Source organism: Ammospiza caudacuta, chromosome Z (assembly GCF_027887145.1).
Source record: "Ammospiza caudacuta isolate bAmmCau1 chromosome Z, bAmmCau1.pri, whole genome shotgun sequence".
Classification (NCBI taxonomy): Eukaryota; Metazoa; Chordata; class Aves; order Passeriformes; family Passerellidae; genus Ammospiza; species Ammospiza caudacuta.
The window spans coordinates 29,979,276-30,000,997 of record NC_080632.1 but is presented as its reverse complement, the minus strand read 5'-3'; the positions used below and the strand labels follow the sequence as shown (position 1 = coordinate 30,000,997).

At 38.5% G+C, this 21,722-nt stretch overlaps 1 protein-coding gene across 1 annotated transcript in view; it reads right to left on the bottom strand.

The window, feature by feature from the left end:
- The window catches only part of PTCH1 (patched 1), a 63,901-nt gene that overhangs the window by 18,028 nt on the left and 24,151 nt on the right, over positions 1 to 21,722 (bottom strand). The window contains exons 4-15 of the mRNA XM_058823774.1: positions 21,015 to 21,084; positions 20,813 to 20,904; positions 19,227 to 19,425; positions 18,463 to 18,584; positions 17,020 to 17,167; positions 15,995 to 16,126; positions 15,538 to 15,693; positions 14,835 to 14,933; positions 13,437 to 13,562; positions 5,845 to 5,963; positions 3,509 to 3,908; positions 2,702 to 3,011 (exon numbers count right to left, since the gene is read on the bottom strand). Coding sequence (XP_058679757.1) covers positions 2,702 to 3,011; positions 3,509 to 3,908; positions 5,845 to 5,963; positions 13,437 to 13,562; positions 14,835 to 14,933; positions 15,538 to 15,693; positions 15,995 to 16,126; positions 17,020 to 17,167; positions 18,463 to 18,584; positions 19,227 to 19,425; positions 20,813 to 20,904; positions 21,015 to 21,084 — 1,973 coding nt within the window. The remainder of the gene's footprint in view (positions 1 to 2,701; positions 3,012 to 3,508; positions 3,909 to 5,844; positions 5,964 to 13,436; positions 13,563 to 14,834; positions 14,934 to 15,537; positions 15,694 to 15,994; positions 16,127 to 17,019; positions 17,168 to 18,462; positions 18,585 to 19,226; positions 19,426 to 20,812; positions 20,905 to 21,014; positions 21,085 to 21,722) is intronic.

Genomic DNA, 21,722 nt, shown 5'->3' with positions numbered 1-21,722 from the left:
TACTAGAAAGCAAAATAAGAGGGATCTCTGAAAAGAGAAGTGCATGAGGCAGAAGGCACACTCCACTGCTCTTAGATGAGGAAGAATGCACAGCTAAACCAAGGGTGCCTTGTTGGTGAAAAATGGTTGTTCACATGTTGTTGCATCCTTCATTCTGCTGGACAAATGTGTGCGTGTCAGAAGGCCATCTTGAGCCATTAACCTCTGGCACTGGATTCACAGTCAAGTCAGCAGGAATTAGCCATGCAGGTCAAAGCTGTTCCTGCTTCGATTATCCAGCCCTTCCAACACATAAAACTATGCCAGTAGAACTGCTCTACCTCACAGAATCCAGCCTAAACCTACACCTTGTTTGCAAATTCTCTCTTCATCTTCCCTTGACTCTTTTGGCATCAGCCACAGCTGGTAACAATCAGGTGTTATCAGGTGTTATTCTGCATGTTAGTCTGCACCTTACAATAATTCCCCAACTATGACAAACATGGCAGCTTTTAGTCCAACAGTCTAGCTCCCCCCTGTAACATCAATTCCCTGTACCACTCGAAAATATAATCTCTTTCTATTGATACATCACAACATCCTCCTTTACAGCCCTGTGAATGAAGTATCACACCCTGTGCCTGCAACTTTACAAAGCAGCAGTGTTGCATTAATTGTGACCTCCTCAGAAAAGGTAGGGAGGACGGGTAAGGATACAGACCTAAAAGCTAATTAATAATCATAACTTTTAATTCTAAAGCTGTGTGTGATTAAAAGACTGATCCATGGCCTGTCACAAGACCGGCATGTCACATGGACCACAGCAAGTCACTACAGCTCCCTGGAGTCACCCTGACTACTCTACTGTAACATTTTATCTCCATGCAGCCCCTCAGTATGCCCCGGGGTACCAGGAATACACACAGCTCCTCTAGTGGAAGAAAAGCAGAGGACAAATAAGGATAGGCTGGCTAATGTGGACTGGAGGGGAAAAGTAACTATGTGCTGAGCTAAGTACAGAGTAGGAACACCGCTATGATCAGAGCATGTCTGCAAAGAACACACACGAGCACGGACATACAGTGTGAGGGGACATGCAGGCCCTTGGCCACACAAACAATCCATAGTGCAAGAGGGACGCAAAGGATTGCAAAGAGGACAGGGAGGCACCCAAAGTGAAAGAGGTTTGGGAAAGTATGTGGTGCGCCTGACAGAGGGGCACTGGGAACGGGAGTACTCCTGGGAGTAGCAACAAGTGGGCCAGCCTCCAGCATTTCACTTTGAGCAGCCTGCAAGGGAGCAGATCCAAGGGCACCTCCTTCTGATTTTATCGTTGGCAGACTGTGCTGAGGTTCAGCACTAATAAAGCTTCCTGAACACAATCTCAGATTTCCATCTCCCTCATGGGGGAGGGGGAAAAAGAGAAAATCAGGACACCAGATACACTTTTTCCAACTGTTTTGGAACAGCAGCAAAAATAACCACAAAAGAAACAAAGTAAACAGCAAAGGTTTAAGAGAATTTGGAAAAGCATGTAGAAGGACCGCTTAGAATTCTAGCAAGTATAGTAAGGTTCCAATCCAGCAAACATCTAGCTACGTTGAATTTTCTTCCCGCCAGTAATGCCATCCTTTACAGCTCAATATGCTTATGCGAGCAAAATATTTTAAATAAAGCTTCCAGTAAGTAGACTGCAATGAATGGATCCAATGTATTTAAAAAACATTAAAAAACCCCAAAGTTAATAGCTGAAATACTGCTTTGCATTATTTAGGAATGTATTAACACATGGGAAACCTCATTTTGTGTAGATTTGTCACTTACATGCGTCTGCTTTCCTAATATTGTTCAACATATTTTCAGAGGGAATAAAATACATCAGATACTGACAGTTACTTATATGTTCTCTAAGAATCACAGGCTGCAGTGGTCATCTGTACACAATTAATTTTAAAATTCACAGAAATTTACAGTCTCACCAGGTCGGCACAATTTTTTTTTTTTTGCAAACACTTCCTAGAAATTTTCCCAATAAAAAGATATAGATAGGACCAAAGCAATCCTGGGCAAGGTATGTTGGCTGTTAAAGTATCTTCAATATTCAATTACTTGGTTTCAATATAATTATTATCATAGTACCTGAAAGGCCATGCCTTCTCTTGTTTTTCCCCACCCTGTTACACTTCAGCACAGAAACGCAGCACCACAGAAAGGGTGAGTGTAGTTGATTAGAAACCTGGACTATGCAGTAAGTTCCTAGTCCAATAAAACACACAAGCCACACTGAGTTTTCTTCATGCCAGCAGTCCCAGCGGTAGCCAACAAGATCACTCAAGAGCTGAAAGTTAAGTCTGTGTCAGAATACATCACCGGATAGGGATTTTTCATTCACTGATCTGAAAACACTCACCAAATATTTATTTACCCAAGACACAGGGCCATATTTGGCCATAATGCATAACACCTCATCAATTGCTTACACATGACTGGCATGGATAGAATCCCTTAAAGCTTCATAACTGTCTTACTAGGGAGCAAACTTAAACACAAAGAAAATAAGTGACAAAGAGTGGGCCCACACATGGGTTCAAAGCAGCACCCAGGCATTCTCCCTACTGCTCAGAGCCTTTAACTGTGTGACTGAATTACAGCAATACCATTATGAACAACTGCTCTTTCTGAGCAAAACAAACTACGAAAAGTTTCTGTAATGCTCTCTTACCTTGCAGCCAGTCTCGAAAGTAGTGCAACCACATTTTGGGGAGCTGCCTATCCTCTTCCAACAAAACATATGCCACGTTGCTGAAACTTCTGTGAAGTTCATAAAGTAACTGCTGGACATTTGGATAGTCTGCTTTCTGTGTCACAATATACATGTTGTAGAATGAAAAGTACTTGAACTGTGCAGCAATAAAGTCGTATTCCCGTGTTTCCCGTGGTACAATGTCTGTGAGATCTAGTCCATCTCTTACCCGGGTAGTTCCATAAAGGCTGAGCCCAAGTAAACCCAGAAAAAGAAAAATAACCACAATCTGCAACAGAGAACAGAGATGTATTTGGTTTTAGGCTTCTAAAGGAACTAACAATTCATAATGTCATATTACAGAACCAAATTCAAAATTAACATCCATCAGTACTTTCAAGCTTTTATTTTTCTGGTGTTTTTTTCATGCATATACATACTACAAGACTAAAGTCATTCGTTCTTCCTTGAAGGGGCTCTGCATCATGGATGAGAAATTTCTATTGTAGTAAAGTTTGAAAGTGACAATAATTTCACTGTTCACAAGCTTATGTTACTCAAAGTCACCAGCACCTTCACTCGTAACATATATTTTAAGTATGTGTCCATAGCACTTGCAAGATAAAACTTATAAAATAAGAAACCAGCTGTAAATTATTAAAAACTGTTATTTCACAAGAACTGTATTTATTCCTTATATTTAAAATCATTGCTAGGATATTTTTTTAAAACCGGGCAAGGCAGAAATCTAATTTTGAAACCCAGGTAAATAGTTCCCCCGATTACCTTAGCTTTTGGTTTTAGGAGGAATGGAGCATAATGCTTTTCTGCAAAAGATGAGAGTGTCCACTTTGTACAGGGTTGCTCAAGGCAATGTATACTGGAGTCTGAGAATTGGGAAAGCAAATCCCTCGTCGAGCTTGTGCTTTCTGGGCTCTGGCAGCTCAGGTTATCTTGTGTCACTGTCACTGGCTGCACAGATATTTCTGAGCGGGGCTCTGCTGTGGTGTAGTACACCTGCGTGTGAGGATCATATTCTGTGCGCAGCTGCACTGTGGACTGCATTGTAATCTGGGTTTCATGTGCAAAACTGTGGCTGCTGTACGGGGGTGGAGGACTGTAGCAGGTATTGTCATTTTCTGCATACGCTTGAGGCTCAACCTGAATCACTCTAGTGACACACGGGCTGTAAGAGAAGAAAAAGCCATCTGATCGCATTGAGACAGATCTTTATTTTAATCGGGCTAGATAGGGTAACATGCTTTCATCTGAGATTCTTTTCTGCTTCTACCAGACAGTTTACACTAATTAGGTGTACCACTTAGATATTAATTGCATTCTGCGCATTTAGGAAACATCTCTCAGCTATGGTTCATAGTGTAAGCTCCTGAGAATATGTGCTAATTTCTTGTCCTTCAGGAAGAAGGAAACAGCATCTGTCTGAAGACATTGACATGTACACACATCACTCCAATAATTACACATGCTCATCAGGTAGTTGTACAGTCTGAATGCACACTAAGTCTGTGAGTCTGCATCTCTGTACCCACACTGAGAATTAAGATATTTAGATGAAGAGGGAAATGCATGACATAGCTAGTTCTTGTGTTTAGAAGAAATGAAGTAACTGTTAAATGATATTTGAACATTCTGGATAAGATCTCAGACTTTTGGGAGGCAGGTTGAAATTATTTGCCATATACTGACTGAATATTTTATAAATCAGGAAAACGTAAAGTATTAATGAAAGGATTAATTTCTAGGAAGGATGGGCCATATGAAGAGACAAAACCACAGAAGTAATTGAAGTATTCCCTTTATTTTAGTCTATGCAAGACCCTAGCAGTTACATAGTTTATATTAAAAAAATATAATTATCAGAGACAAGCCTATTCCTGTACATGAGAAATGACAAATGGACGATACTCAACAGTATCAAATATTTTTCATCAAGTGCACAAATCCTACAAAAATTAGAGGAATTCAGAATGTTGCCTACCTAATCAAAGCAAGCTCTCAATAACTGCATTTCTTCAGATGCAAAGGGGCTGAATTCTGATCCACATTTGGTGTAGCTTTGGATGAGGGAATAAAGGGAAGGTCTGAGTGTCCTGAATTCTTGAGAATCAGGGCTCCAATACCCTAATACATTCAGCTGTTCTCTGGAAATATGACTGAATAAGAAATAGCTTGGGATCCACTCCCTGTTTTAACCATTATCTCAGAGACAAATTTAGTAAAATGTTTTCTTCCTTTGACATTAAATATTAAACTATTGGGTCCTGGATGCATGTAAAGGGTTAAAATGTCCCAATGAAGATTCTCTACATCTTGGTTATGGCAGTATGAGTACATGTGTAGAAGTGTAGCTCATCCTCTTCATTGTAGTCAAAAGCAAAAACTAAGGTAGAAAAGATGTTTGGTTTCCAAGCAGTGGCTCCACCGATGACAGCAGACTCCTAACCCCCATTATAGGCTCAGAGTTGGCTGTGTATCAGGTGAGAGTATGTTTGTACGTGCTTTAGAATGGCAGTATTACCATTCTGTATTACTAGTGCAGCCACAAAGGACACTTTATCAAGCATTATCCTGTAATGGTAGTGATTATTCCTTATAGTGCTATGAAAAGGGGAAGTAATTTCACAGTTTATTTATTTAAGTTTAAAGGCATAAATGCATAAAATTTAACATATCATAATTTACTGTAAGTCAGGCTTCTCAGTATCCTGAGTTATGTACACCTTTCCAAGATTAGCTAGTACTGGCACTGGACACCTTGCAGTAAGTCAAAACCTTCTAAAATACTTCAAGATATTCCTAAATAGTGGGTCTTTCATCTGCTTTCAGAAAGCTGTTCTCCAACAGTCAAAATGAACATCTATAGAAATGAAGGGAAAAGTGTGGGGGAAAGGGGGTATGGGGGAAGAGAGGGAGTCAGATGTGCTTCAGCTTTTCCCTTCAGGCAGGTAAAAAACAAGGTAGCAAATGTAAGCCAGTCACTAGCAATGAAATGGTAACAATAACATGCTGATCCCACTTTAGTGAAGAACTCCCACACTTGACAAGTAATGGATGCACTGATTGGTAACCACAGAGAAGACAAAGCTGCTGCTAACTCTCACCTTGTAAAACAGCAAAATATGTCCAGTCTCCTGTCCTCCCGACGGTAAAGGTCCATGCTCAGGATAGCAGGAAAAATCAGCAGAACCATAGCAAAATTGAACACCACCACAACAGCTGCCTAGAGACAATCACAGGATAAGTAACGCTGCTAAACTTCATCTAGGGCATCAGCTTTACAAAGCATAAAAATCCCTTTCAACTCTCATCCTCATTTACCATTGCAATCCATTTGATGCTTTCAAGCTTTTGCCTGAGCAAACTGAGAGATTATATTTTCCCATTTCATTATGGAAGGACTATTGTGATGAATTAATTTAATACTCAACCTCGTATTATTATAACACATCTGTGCCTGGATACGTGGTGATTATTTTTAAAGAGGAAAAACAGCCTGTTGACTCAGTAATCATATTTTTACATAAAACTCTGACATATTTTGAGTCTCAAAGCAAAATTAAATGGAAGATAACCTGAAACTAGAACTGAAGGTCTTACATTTATGGGATCTGAAGCAATTTAAGCATCACAATAATATTAAAGCATGTTATTAAATCAGAGAATTAGATCTCAGTAAATTTTAAAAAACTATCACTTTAGTGAAATACCGTGGACTTGATAGTCTTACTTAAAAGTTCAGCCAAGAAAGAGCAATATTTTGAGTTTATCAGGGATTATTTTTTAAGTACAATCAAAACTAAATCAACACCACACAGCAAATATATGTATTAATATGTCTGTGTTTAACAGAGCTTGATTTATAAGCCAGTCTACCAAAATGAGTCTTAAATTGGAACAAGAATACTTGATTTAATTTGTAAAGCAAGTATCACATAATGAAAAAAACAACCTCCCTGCCCACCCCCTTTCAAACCATACTCCAAACCCTTTCCCACACAGAGATTCCCAGAGAATTTCCATAAACATATGTGGTGCAGCATCTATCATTATTATTGATAGCATTTATTTGTAATGCAGAATTGTTAGGAGCCCTACCCATCACAAAGGGAAAGCTGGGCACTGGGAACTGGAAGAGGGTTGTAAGAGTAGGAGAAACACTGGGAAAAAAAATTTTCAGCCACCAACCAATGAAAAGAAAAAACCCTTTGAAAGCCTTATGTTTTACCCATTTGGTAAGCAGCAGCAATCTCAATGCTAGCCCAGTTTCATACATATAGATAGACCAGCTATCTATATATAAACTGTCAAGTTCCTCCACCTGTGACTTCTGAAATAATGGCTACGTGGGTTAATACATTCTTAAAGAGCAGCAAAAGTTAGGCTACAAAAATGACCCAATATAAATGTGATGTCCTTTTCCCCGAAAGAAATATATGGTTTCTTTTGATCTTGAGAGATCAGACCTCAAAATTGGCAGTACAAACAAATTTATCTGCAAAAATCAAAGTAATAACACTCTGAATGATTTTTACAGTTTTGAAATAGTCAGAATATAATAAAAAGCTTAGATATTGTTTTTACTGTTCTTAAAATGACAGAATTGACTAGTTATGTAAATATTTTCTAGTAATTTCAATCATAAATATAGTGTGTACAAAAGCTGGTTTTATTGCTGTTTCTTTTTCCTGACCTCCAGCCTGCTTGAAGTAAGATTTTAGTACTGCTGGTTGTCTGCAGACATGGCTACTAAAACAGAATTTACCTGGTACTTGAAGCCAAATTAGTATTTAGTCATCTTTGCGAGAAAAGATCCAATGATTATTTAATGATTTATAAATATTCACACAGAAAGGCATGCAAGGTCACAGCCAAGACTTTAAAACTTTAAAATCACTAAAGACTTTAAGTGATTTGCTTTTGATCTGTTCTAGAATTAATTCAATCTGTCAGAAAAACAAAAGGCTGCTGTTGAAAGAAAGGTGTTTGTTGGACCTCGTTCTTACAATTGCTTTCTTTGCTGGTGCTAAACCAAAAAGAGGTTGAATCACCCATATAAAATGAATAATTAGTTGTGACTAACTAAGATCTTGTATCAAGGATCAGCTAAGATTTACTGAGATTTGGAAAAAATAGCTGAGGTCTGAGTCAATAATTCTTACTCCTCTCAGCATGGCTGAAAAACTAACAGAAGTCCTCTGTTTCTGCTCTATAAACTGCAAATACTTCATGCCATATCAGTTCCCTTTCTAGACCTCAACATCCTTGAATCACCAATGTTATTGAATCTGAAAAGTAATACTTAACTGTGTGGTAGAGATGCCATTAAGGATAGGTATATTGACATTTGATTTTTTTAGGAAGCATCAAAACTAATCCAACAACACACAGTAAATCTGACTACTTATATCTCTTTTTAGAACAACTAGATTTTCCACTGTGCCATCCTAGTGCTGATGTACTAACTGCCCTGCAAGTAAGATATTTCAAAACAATCTCTGTTCTGATTTTAATTTTAATAGATTCCTAGTGCTTAATGTTGCACTACCTATATATTGCACGCTCTCTCTCACCCACCTTAACTCAGTGTTACAAGGATTAGTTGTTCTCAGCTTTCACAACTGAGTTCTTGAACAAATTCTAATACAGTGTCCCATCAAAGAAACCCTACCCTCTGACTTGATAAGGAGAGGAAAGGATGAATTACTGAAGAGTGATTCAGTCCCTGCCCTGATGCATCTGCCACTGCTGCCCTCCCAATGCCATTCATACACACAGTGCTGCAGAATAGGGAAGTACAAGCACTGAGGTCCTGACAGCAGCCACAACCTGTAAAGACAACAAGGAACTGTGGCAGCTGAGCTTCCTGAGCACAGACAGCACCCAGGCTGAAAGCATGCTTAGGATTTCTGAGAACTGGACATCTTCTCTCGCACCTTTGGAGACCAAATGGGATAGAAAAAGGCCTCAGACCTTTTCCTTGGGAAATCAGTGAAAGTAAGATTAGCCTAGGAAGAATAAAATGGGACCCACTCAAGGGTGTAAAATGAATGCATTCAGTGAAATGAGATCAGAGAGCAGTAAAAAAATTCCATTAATCAGGCAAAAATTATGTTGGTCACTTCCTGAGAAATATGCTACAGTTTTTGCATCTTTTCATAATGCACAGCTTAAAAATATTATTGCTGCTGCAACTGTTAACAGAGACAGAAGAATGGCAGTCTGTGCTGGAGGCAGCAAGGGAGCAGGGAGCCAAGCTGGTAGGTATGTGCTGGGGCCCCGCTGAAGTATGTGCTGCTATGTGCCATCCCTGGCAGCCCACCCAAGGAGACCGGGTGTGCTGTATAGCCAGAGGTGATGAACAGATGAGGAGGTCTGTCAGGAAAACTTCCACCCTACTGCTCTCTATCTGCAACTCCCTCCTGATATGGTACAGGCTCAGATCCTCGTCCCCTGCCCCCTTTCCCCTTAGGCTTTAATTCTGCTTGTTAAATTCTCATGTCAGGGGCAGGGAAAGGTAAATGGTGTGGATAAAGGTGGGGGACGAACCACTTCAGCAGAGTAAGATAATAGAAAGAGCTTAAAAGCATACTTTCTTTCCCTCCAGAAACCCACCACTGCCACCTGGTAATGGACTTCTGCATTTAGGAAAAAAACTTGTCATTCTTGTGGTGAGGGAAAAAGTTATTACTAACACTCCTTGGGAAAAGTTCCACCTCTGCTCATTGGTGGATCCACACCACTCCTCTGCTGTTGGGGAAAGTAGTTTCTGATCTAAGACAGAGAGGTTGATAAATTTTTTTACCTTATCTTTCCTGGGAAGAGTTTACTGTGTGACAGTCTCTGAACAGTCTGTCTTAAGAAATAATACAGCCCAGAGGTAGTTAGACTCCACCATGACTTCCTTCACTTATACTCAAAACAAAAGGCTGTTCTTAAGACATTCCTATTGCAAACTTCAAAACTTTCAGTGGATTTCTCTCTTCCTTCACCACCATTTTAAGAAACAAAACACGTCTGAAATTCAGGAGCTACTCCTTTAGTGTCTTGAGCACTCTTAGAGATGATTCTTATGACTGAGTATTTAGGTCATATTCAGCGATCTCAAAGCCCTAAAACTGCTTAAAAAGGGGGCTAATAAGATTAACAAATTAAAAAAATATAGAACAGGGAAAGAACTAAAACAGTCCCTACTTGTGCATGTAATTAACTTCAAAGATCTCACTTTCAAAAGAACTAAATTCCACTTTTTAAGTTTTGCAAAGAGCTAACCCTAGCAGACTCTTAAGACACCATCCGACTTGCAGTGTTCAAGTTCCATAAAGTAAATAACCAGCTCAGAGGTATCAATGAACTGCTTTATCTGGCAGAATATGACAGAAGCTAAGACAGAAGAAGGCACTGATGTGCAAAACATGAGTTTCTAACTAGTTTATCTTACAGATGCAGGAAATTATTTATTCTCCCTCAGCAGCCAGGTTATTTTACCAATACTGGGCCTCAAAATTATGCAAAGGTTGACAATTACCTTGTAATGTCTTAAGAAAAGTGAATGAAGAGCAAAACAAGGTCAAGAGCAATCCTTCTTTTTCAAGCCCCTCTGTTAAAAATTCATTATCTAGATGAGAAGGTGGTAGTATCTGTGAAAAGTAAATGCAGCAGTATTTTATTGTTTTTTAAGTCTTGCTAGGAAACCATCAAAGACAGCAAGGACTTCTTGTTTAAACAAGTCTGAGTAAGAGGGAGAGAGAGGAAAGAGACTGTAGATAAAGAAATCCATACAAAAATACAGACGACCCACCAAAACTGCCATGATTCTCTGATTCCAAGCACTGAGATCAAAGCATCACCTGATTTTGATTTTACCTTGTGAAGCTAGGCAAAGCAACTAATAGATGTTCCTTCCTAACAACAAAGGATTTCACTTTAGTGGTTGCTAACTTACAAGTGTATCAGTCATATATGCAGCTCTGACATCAATGAATATAAATTGCCCACTGCTCTTCCTTTGCACGCATCACCTCTTATATACAGGGCTACTGTGTTCCAGCAAAGAGAAATTACCAAGAGAGAAAAGTTTGGGTAATTCAAACCCTAATTTCTGGACACTCATGTGGGTTCCTACACATAAATTCCGTATTAATCACTGCCTTATAAAAGACGTCAATATTTTTATTCTGAATAATATCAACATGTTCATACATTAATACAGCATGTTGAAATCTCACTGGAAGCTTTTTGTTTGTCATTTTGCTATGCAGACTTTATTTTAAACTTTCAGTGATTCAGTCTGTAGCATGGCAATAGGCTAATAAATTACTTTAGGACAGGCATATGTAAGTTAGCTGATTATACTATCAATTACAGCTGTTGTCTCCACATATGTTCCAAAGACAACCTGCCACATTCTGATGTTGAAGAGTGAAAACATGTAAAAAATGAGCAAAATTTGATAAGAGAGAATTAATATTGGTGGATCACACTCAACAACTCAGCAATGGGATTACAACAAAATGGCCGATTTGTGTTGAATATTTCTTTATGAAATGCATTTAGGCTGATGCAACTTCTTTAGAGCAGGTACTACAGTCTGATGACCTCCTGTTAGCTGCTGAAGGTACCTGTCAAATATTTGAAACTGGGACACAGACTTAAGAGACATAAATAACTTCTTCGAGTGGAAGAAGTGATATACTACCAAGAGTATTTCATGAATAAAGTTTAGTCTTTACCATGCAAATGACATGAGGATTAACAAAGCCAAGTGCATGGTCCTGCACCTGCACTTGTATTATGGTATCAGGTCAGGCTGGGGATGAGCAGATGCAGAGCAGCCCTGCCCAGAAGGACTTGGGGGTGCTGGTGGGTGAGAGGCTGGGCATGACCCAGCCATGGGCACTCCCAGCCCAGAGAGCCAAACGTGTCCTGGGCTGCATCCAGAGCAGCGTGGGCAGCAGGGGAGGGAGGGGATTCTGCCCCTCTGCTCTGCTCTGCTCTGTGGAGAGCCCACCTGGAACCTGCATCCAGCTCTGGGCTCCCAGCACAGGGAGGACGTGGACCTGTGGGAGTGATCCAGAGAAGAGTCACAAAGGTGATTTGAGGGATTGAACACCTCTCATGTGATAAAAGGCTGAGAGAATTTGGATTACTCAGCCTGAAGAAGAGAAATTTCTGAAGGGACCTTACAGAAGCCTCCCAGTACCTAAAGGGGGGCTACAAGGAGGTTGGAGAGGGGCTTTTCACAAGGGCATGTAGGGGCAAAACAAGAGGAATGACTTTAAACTGAAAGAGGGTAAATTTCAATTAGATATAAGAAAGAAGTGTTTTTTAAAAATTTGGGTGGGAAAACACTGGAACAAGTTGCCCAGAGAAATCTAATTAAAGATGTCTCTGCTCAGGGTGTAGGGGACAGGGTTGGGCTAGATGACCTTCAAAAGGTCTGTTGCAACTCAAGCTATTCTGTGATTCTATAAAATAAAACATATGATCATATGATCTGTAAGAAGAGACATCTAGGTTTTGGCAAATCAGCAGAGCTAAACACTGCTTACTATTCAAGGCTAAACATCTAGGTTTAGTTGCCACAGGCATCTGCTAAATGATAAAGAAAACCCATGAGGCCTGTACATTCTCTATTATTCTCCATCAAATTGCCTATTGAGAAGGAAATGTAAACAAATTATTAATGCTTCAGTTTTTAGCTTTTGTATTCTTCATATTCTGTATTATTAGTAACATAACTGCAATCACAAGCAGTTTACCATTTTACAGTTTAATGCAGGCATACTTAAATCTCTGAGAACAGCAATAACTGCCACATGTATTAGGAAAAATTGCAGCCCTGGTTCCTCTGGGTAGCCAAGGGCTCAATGAGAATAAAAATCAATGGAGAACCAGGCCAGAGAAGAAGAAAAATAACTACTGAAATAGTACAGTGCTATAAATTGCTAGTGTCAGGAGAAAAACTTCCAAATCTTTCTTCAGTCTTCACTTTTAGAAGAAATCCTTCTCCAATATCATAAATATTTCATGTTTATGAAGGTACATTATCACAAACAAATACAAGAAGACAGAGGAAGGCAGAGCAAGCAATGCATGGTTCAGCACATAAAATTGACATTTTCTTTGTACCCATCTGGAACACAATTATTAAGCTTTCTCCAAGTTTGCTAAAATTACTGTGAGTAAGGCAGTAAAAAAGTGCTACAGCAATTATTAAAATTACAAATTAATATGTACTGCTGCAATTGCACTAGTAGTTTTGAAGAGCAGCAAACTGGACAAACATGAATGAAAGGATTAAATTGCTGCTGAGAAACAGTACAGTACACACTACACCGCAGCCTACTCCTCTTGACTTTAGAACACAAATCCCTCTGGGAACTTGTTTCTTCTTAGTTACATACAGCTTGGGTTCTGCATTCAACCCAGCTGTGGTGGGACAGAGTATTCTTTCACTTGCTAGCAGGATGTGAGAGACTCTGTGGATGAGAAAAAGGAGCAGGAGAATGGAGAGCAGACAGCAGTTGTTACTGCCCAGGTCTGTGGTACTACTGCAGTGAGGTTCTGGCTCAGTGAACCACAGGAGCACCAAAATCAGGCTTCAGTGCCACCACCTAGTACCATTATCACACTTCCACAGGGCATCAGAGCTAACAATGGGTAGCTTACTTGGATATAAAGGTTATAAACTTACTTGGAGCGAAAATGCTCTTAAAGCTGGAATAGGAATTAAGGCAGCCATAAAGAAAGCGGTAACATTGCTGATAGATGTAAGGGCTACACTTGCTCCTGTTCGCTTCAGACATTCACCTGTTCTGTCCTGCAAAACAAAGGATGCATCTTAAAAGTCAGGTGAATAAGCTGATGTCCTGCAAATGATGGGGTCATCCTACAGATGTAACACAGTACCAGTGAAAAATTATCACAATTAAATTCTGAATATAAATTCAGAATATGTGAGAAAAGTACATATCAAGTTTACTGTTCAGTAGGAACATAGATGAATTGCTCAAGTTTTTGAGGGCAAAAGACATGACTAGAATCGATTCTAGCTTCAGAACGCAAAACTAAATGGGTGCTGACAATATATCAAATACATCTCTGTTGAGAAGGATTTTATTTTTACCAGTAGAATCACTTAGTGTTCTCATTTTTCAGACAAAATAAGCATGTATTAACAGCAGAGAGGCATAACATAGCCACACATCTTGAAAAAATATGTAACAAAACAAACAAAAAGAACTCCACCAAGTCTAGGGACCACACACAAAACCCACCAAGAAATCAAGATAAACACATGACCCTTTCCTAACACAAGAGGCTATTATGAAGCAGACAGAGATTATAGAGTGAGGTTGCACTACCTGCATACAAAACCAGCTGGAAAAAGCACATGGAAGACTGCTCATACAAAACAAAATTAGCAAATATGCACTAGGTTTTAAATGGAATGTACTTGGGATGTGAAAATTTGGACTGAGACTAAAAATATTAATAAAAGTAAAAGATCATAAAAGTGATGATGCCTTAGATTTCCTATTAGTTATATGTTATGCTTTGCAATGTCATGGTCAATAACAAACTTCAGAAAATAAAAACAAGAGAAAAATACAGAAAATAACTCAATTTTAGGGCCATAAAAAAAAGGTAAAGGTAACTGTCTTCCCTCTCTTTCCCCCTTATCTCTTCTATTCTATGTGTTCTTTTATTACAATCATTTTATCATCTCATTGTCAAGACTCCTATTTGAGTTTGTTCCTAGATTTGCATTAATTTTCACTGAAATTTTTGGCAGAATTTGGATTATGGAAGTTTGTCTTTATGTAACAGTTTATAAATTAAAATTTCAAGAGAAAATAAACCTAAGACACTAAAAAAAAAAAAAAAGGAAATAAGAATATGAACATTCAAAAATGTCTAGGACCACATGTATTGCTATAATTTCGTATTTTGACAGAAATAAGAATTTCTAGACCCTAGGAAAAGTATTAAAAAAACCCAACAACTCCACTGATTAATTCTGGATATTAGTATCTGTTCCTATATGAAACTTTTTGTTTTATTTTCCTGCAAATCTGCATTTTGTCATTACCTCAAACGGAATTCTCTTATTCTGTCCTGTTTCACTAAATGCATGTGCCAGAAGGAAAACATCATCTACACCAACTCCAAGAGCAAGAAAAGGCAAAACCTTGGGAAAGAAACAAAACAAAGCCCAAATAGAATGTGTTATGATCTGCCACGCAGCTAGCCATTAAATGGCTAATTATAGCAACTTTTACATTACACTCTATACAAATCTAAGGGTAAAATAAAAATGGAAATGATGCAATACAGGTATTAACTTTTATTCTGGAATGTAGCTGAGGAATTTAAAATATACCATAAACAGGCACAAATTCTCACCAGAAGAAATGTAAGTTTCGGATAGACAAATATCTGATAATAATTCAAGTTACATTCCAAATATTTTCAGAATTTGAACATCTTGGTATATTCAGATGTAAAAAAAAATCTGCAGCTCCTTAGATACTTAGGATGCCTCCACTTGTACTGGGACACAGAAAAACCTAACAAGAATTATACAGATTACATAATACCTGTTTTTTCTTCAGTATCACTTGTCAGCATGATAATTTAATTTATCACAGCATAAACTATGAAATAGGAAAACAGTAAAGTAAAAATCTAGAGCCAAAATATTTTTTCAGTACTTTACTTCTCAAAGATTGACTTGCGTTCATTCATTAACAGAGTACTTGCAATTTAACAGCAGACTTGTGTCTTCTAAATACCTGAGTTGTGGCAGCATTAAAGGAAATTCCGATCAACGAGCACAGGCCCAATCCTGCAGCCACAGAGAGTGCAACCAACAAGACTCCTGCCAGCCCCACAGCACCCTGAGACTTGGCACAGTCCCACCGCAGCATCGTCAAACAGGCATAGGCAAGCTAAGGAGAGGAGGCAGGGAGGGGAATTTGGGGGGAAAAAACCAAAATATTAGAATGGATCCTCATCTATCAGCTGTGTCTCCCCATCCACCTACAGATCCTTACACAATTTTTAATCAGAATAGACATGTCACAAAGGTTACAAAGTGGAACAGGTGAGAAGCCTGAGGTAAAGTTTACAAACTGTAGGTTTTACTTTAAATATTTGTAAAATACTCTGGACTATAAACTGGTAACAATAAAGTATATTTTTAAGCCTTGCTCTACTACCCAAGAAAATTAAAAAGATTTATTTTATTACCATTAGTAAGTAGCCACTAGCTACGCGGATAGCACTGACATCAGAAAATGACTTCAAGATGTCATCCAGGGTGGTCGTAGTGAAGGAAAGCACCTTCTGAGTAGAATTTTGTGCAACACTTTGATGAACAACCTATGAAAAGAAAAATAAAACTTTGTGTGAATAAAGAATTTTTTTGTTTTATTTTAGTCATTTAGTCAAAAAAGGTCATTACCATCTTCTACAGCACACATCTGAAATCAAATCTTATTTGCCTGAATGTTCCTGCTAAAGCCCATGCTCTACACAGACATTACGCTGATGCGATAAAACACTGATGGCGTTTCCTGATTTTTTTCTGGCAAGCTGCTGATTATGAGACAGAATTTGAGCCCTTCAGGAAAGCCTACTGCATGCCCAGCTCACTACAAATACTTAACTTGAACCCCTTCCTGTAACCCCACAACGCAGTACCAGTTCTCCACTTAACCCAGGCCAGCCATGTGTCTGCCCCTCCCTGCCTGGCCATTTGCAGAGGTCAGAAGGAGTGCAGTGGAGGGCAGGGCTTGGGACACAGAGGGCAGGCCTTTTCACACAGCCTCCTCACCTGGGCTGCTGTTGAGGGAGCAGCCCATGGGTGGCTAATATTTTCCAGACACCTTTAGAATAATCGCCAACCAAAAGTTTTTAAATTGCAGCTAGCACTTTGGTTTGTTCTCAGCTCCACCTAAACAAAAGTGTCCCAGGCAGCAAAAAGTAAAACCTTCAAGGCTTCTCATACAGGAATAGCCAAGCAGCTTCTTACTGAAAAAAAAACAACAAAAACAAACAAACAAACCAAAAAAAACCCAAACCCAAAAAAAAAACAAAAAAAAAGAAAAAAAACCAAACCAAAAAAACAACCAACCACCAAAAGAACTCTTAAAAACAGGGAGGTAATGACTCAGTTCTGTTTTAAGCATATTCCTTAAGGAAATACTATAAAAAGCAGGCAGTGAACCTTAGTAGGACTTTATAGTATAGTATCTAAGTTATTTTCAATTTACCTCAACATACATCCTCTGCCAGGCTTCCAAAATTGCTGCTGCCTTGTCCTCATTCCAGTTGATATGTGAAACATATTCATACCCCTTGAAATGTTCATACATTTGCTTAGGGGTCATTAACTGAAACATGGTTTGTAAAGCCTGGGCACTGTGACATGGAGAGAAGAGAGAGGAGAAATAGGCATAAACTGAGCATTTTCAGGAAAATATTTTCATGGCATGAAGTGCCAACGCAATTCTAACAGGAGCTTACTTGAGTTCTTGACTTTATAGGGCACATGCTTGTATTAAAATTGAACAGAGTATAATTATTCTACTGTGTATCTGGTGCAGTTGTACTGCTATTGAGGCTAAATCTGTTTTCACTAAAGTTAATAAGAGTTTTGACATTATTTTCAGTAGGATTAATTTCAGGAAAAAAGAATATAACCCTACAAATCTGTTCTTAAGTTCATGCTTGATAAGACAGATTGCTGTGAGGATGCCACAGGAACAGTTATTTCTATGAAGTCTTGTAAATGCTGGCAAAATGTCATTTGAGACCTTGGTCTTTTTACCCCTTGGAGAGAAGTAGATTAAACTCCTCATGCCTAATAAACTGTGGGGAATACACAAAGGCAATCCACCCTCAATTTCCACAATAGGCAACTTCATCCAACAATTTCAGAAGCTCTTATTGGTTAATAAGAAGGAACCATTAGTTAGTAAGAGAAGGAACCTTTTTCTCTTTCAATGGAAATGCCTTACTTGGCTCTTTCGTGAGAGAATTAGCAATGTGTTATGTGAAGCTAAAAAGGTTAAAAGTTCTCTGGAAAAAATTATGCTTCATGTTGTTAAGTATGGCCTGAATTTTTCAGAACAGTAAATCACACAGTTTCATTCCCCCACTAAAGTGCAGTGTTCTATGTCTTCGTTCAGAAGTCTAAAACAAAGGGTTTGAGTTTGTGTTACTACTCAAAGTTGTATTAACAACACAGGGACATGAAAATAGACTATTCTCTGTATTGACCCTGAATAAAAAACATTCAGTGAATATTTTGGAATTCTGAGAGAAGTCAAAGGAGTTAGTACATTACTCGCATTATTTTCCTTCCTTTTTCCTTTGATCATATTTAAAAATGTGATCAAAGGTGTTCAGTGCTTTACAGACTGTTCAATGCTTTACACATACATTCTAAACAACAAAGCTGTCAGTAAAAACTTTCTTTCTGACTGACATACACCATCATTCTAAGATGAGAAGCAGGAAATGATGACACCACTTTACATTTAAACAACAGCCAAAGCTCTCTTTTAAATTCTGCTCTCTTGAGACATGTCACCCTGAAGTGAAATTTATAATACATGTGAAGGGCAATAGAGTTTGCATCATCCTCCTACCGTGGCCCAAAAAATGAACCGTAACCAATTAAAACTGACATTTTCTTTAAATATTTTTTTTACCTGACAAGTTTACCAGAACTGTTCTTGACTGTACCACCTATAATCAGCTCCTCCTGCCAATGCATGTATTTTCTTGATAGTCCATAGCATCCACCACTCAAAACAAGGGCTACATCAAGAGGCTAGAAAAAGTTACAAAGAAGCAGTTAATAGGTTTCATAACTTTATAAATTCATACCTTAATTCAGCACTCAGTGAACTAGAATCATGGATGTTAAAAACCATCTGGGTAGTCTACTAGAAAAAGGCATTCAACAAATCAAGCTAAGAAAACACCCAGGTGCTTGTAGACCAGATGGCAATTTCTCCAAAGACTAATGTGACTGATAAAGGGATATATAAGTTCAAGTCTTATGACTTTGAATTCATCACAAAAAATCAACAAAACTGGAGATACTTGAGGAAAGGCTTTTCTGCATGGCATGGGGGTGCAGCAGCAGCTGTGTTCCAGCAGTGGCTATTGTCTGTCTGAGGCACCAGTTTGCTGAAATGCCACATCACTGCAGTGCCACAGCAACAGCTGACAACTGTACTTTCACTCTGAATGTACAGGATTAAGCATTGCATCATACAGGGAGGTAAAATCCATGACAGTGAGCTAACAGTGGTAATAGGAACAGAAAAATGACATCACGCAAGAGTACAAGCCATATACTGCTTGGAAGAAAATGGCACTTTCTTCTAGTCTGTTTGACCTTCCCCCCCAGCCTTCCCCACCCCCCAGCCTCCCTTGAAAAGACATGCACAAGGAGAAGCAAACTTACTTTGGTGGAATTTTTATTGGGAGCTGTGATTGGGCAATCGGGATCAGCAGGATTCAGGCAGGGTCGATCCATATAACCATGACCAACCTCTGCTTTATTCAGCATTTCTTCCCAGCTCTCCACTTGGTAGTTTATTTTCTTTAACTCTTCCAAGAATTCTAAAGGGTCAAAGTTGATCCACTGCAAAGGAGGCTTCCCTCTGCAAGAGCAACCAGAAGAGAAAGACACATAGAAAAAAGACAAAAGAAGTTCTGAAATAAACATACTTTAAAATTCACGTTTGAACAAATAACCGAGTTATTTTCTGCTACAAGTTAAAACCTTTTCTGGTAAAGCTGTTTTGTAAAATGTAAGGCATGCTTGAATTAGATTTGTTTATGTACTTTTCTTAAAGCCCAGTTATAATTTGAACAAAAAAAGTACTTGGTTCTTGTAAAACTAGTTAAAAATACTTTCACTTACAAACAAAGCAAAACAAATTATCAAGAACCTAAATAACAAAAAAGCAGCCAACTGATGCTTCAAAGAATTAGGGGGGAGGGGAAAGGGACAGAAGAGAGGGGACTGAGGAAAGAAAGCCTTTCTCATAGTATCAGATTACTTCTTGCTAGTCTAATAATCATCTTGCAAATGTAATCAATCAATATAACTGATCTTTGTTTATCTGTAACAATACTGTGCTCCTTCAAATGCCCTGGCAGCTTGACTATCAACCATCAAGCCTTCCTGCTACCATGGCTGTCACCACTATCACTGTCACGTCTCCCACCCCCCACTTCTGAATTTGTGATGTTGACAGACCAGAAAGGCTTTTGACTGCCTTATTCTGTGGTTCAAACCACACTGTATCTGCTTAACCAGGCTTAAGTCATTATTCTGAATCTCCCAACCAGAAAACACAAACCCCCTTATTTCCCCATCTAAAACTGTATACTAAAGGTTAGGAGATGGCCATTGCAAATTGCTTTTGCAGAGACATGCAAACCAGGACAGAAACAATAACTCAAATGCTAACTCTTGCATAATTAACAGAAAATGCCTGCACAGATTAACAATTTGCTCTTTAAAGAACTCAGGGCATCTAATATCACACTCGTAAATTGTGAGAAACCATCTATAAAAGATATTATATGGTTTCTTTACTGGTCTCTGAAGCAAAGGATTTGTTCTTTACTCTTCAGAAAGGCTTGGAAATTAACCCAAGACATTTTCTTAGGTCTAAAATTCCCAGCCAAAAAAATGTTTTTGTATTTTACGGGGAAAAAAAAAAAATCCACCAGAAACAACTTTGTTCCAGGGATAAAAAAAAAGGTAAAGCATAAAATTCTTAAAACTCCAACTCAGAATTTACATTTTAATTTGCATGCTAGCAGCGCAGGAAAAATAAAAGAGGATTTAAATTGAGGTAAACCTTGTGTTAAATGAAAAAATATGCATATTTTTTTATGCAGATACACTACACTTCATATTTTATTTTCCTGTTAAATCATAATCTGAATAAACAATGGAAATGAAACTGAAGCACTGTACACAGTTATACAATTTGAAACATTCAGACCAGAAAGTTACAAAAAACACATGCTTACAATAGATAAGCCGTTCCTGACTGTAGCTTTGCTCCCTCCCAGAAGCAGTCCAAAGGAGTGATAATTAAGCAAGGATAAAGATATTCTATGATCTGTCAAAAACAGAAAGAGGAAAAACAGTCACACGAGAATATAATCAATGCAGCACAAGCTGAATCATGAAAATACACAAACCTTGTAATTAAATGCCTGCTACACATACCTGGTCCATGTAACCTGCTTCTGTGATGAGTTCTCCTGATTTGTAACACAAATGTTCCAATTTCCACTGTCTGTAAGAAATGTGAAGGACAAATATTTTCTTCTTGCACAATTACTGAGAAGTAATTTTGAAAATATAACAGACATTTAAAACTGTGACTCATATACACACACTGGGCTCAAGCAGCAAATCATTGAGTAAGGCAAATGTTATTAAAAAGAGATATATTAAACCTCACCAAAAAAAAAGTGCCTTTATTCAGTTGTTTCCCTATTCTCTGTAAAACTCATTCAAAATAAGGAGGGAGGTGCTTTTGTACATACAGGATAGTCAACATGTGTTCATGGGACAAAAATACATTTGTATTTTTGTAAGTCTCATTTCTATGAGACTGCTTGTGACTTAAGGTATCACTTGGTGACACCAGTAAGAGAAAAGTCACCTCCAGCTCAAAGGACTCAAATATAGTCAGCGGACCAACACATGCAGAAGCAAATGAATCATTAAGATTCCAGCCTTCTTATTTCAGTTGTATTGCAACTTCCACTACCATGGCTTCTAATGACTTAGGGCAGGAGCTGCGTAAAAGATAATTGGAGCCTTAGCAGTAGCTCATGGAGGAACCAGCTGGGTGTGCTGAAAAGATCTGCTGAAAGACAGGGAGCTTTGTGCCTCACAGGCAGGACTCCTAGGCACATCACTGTGTAA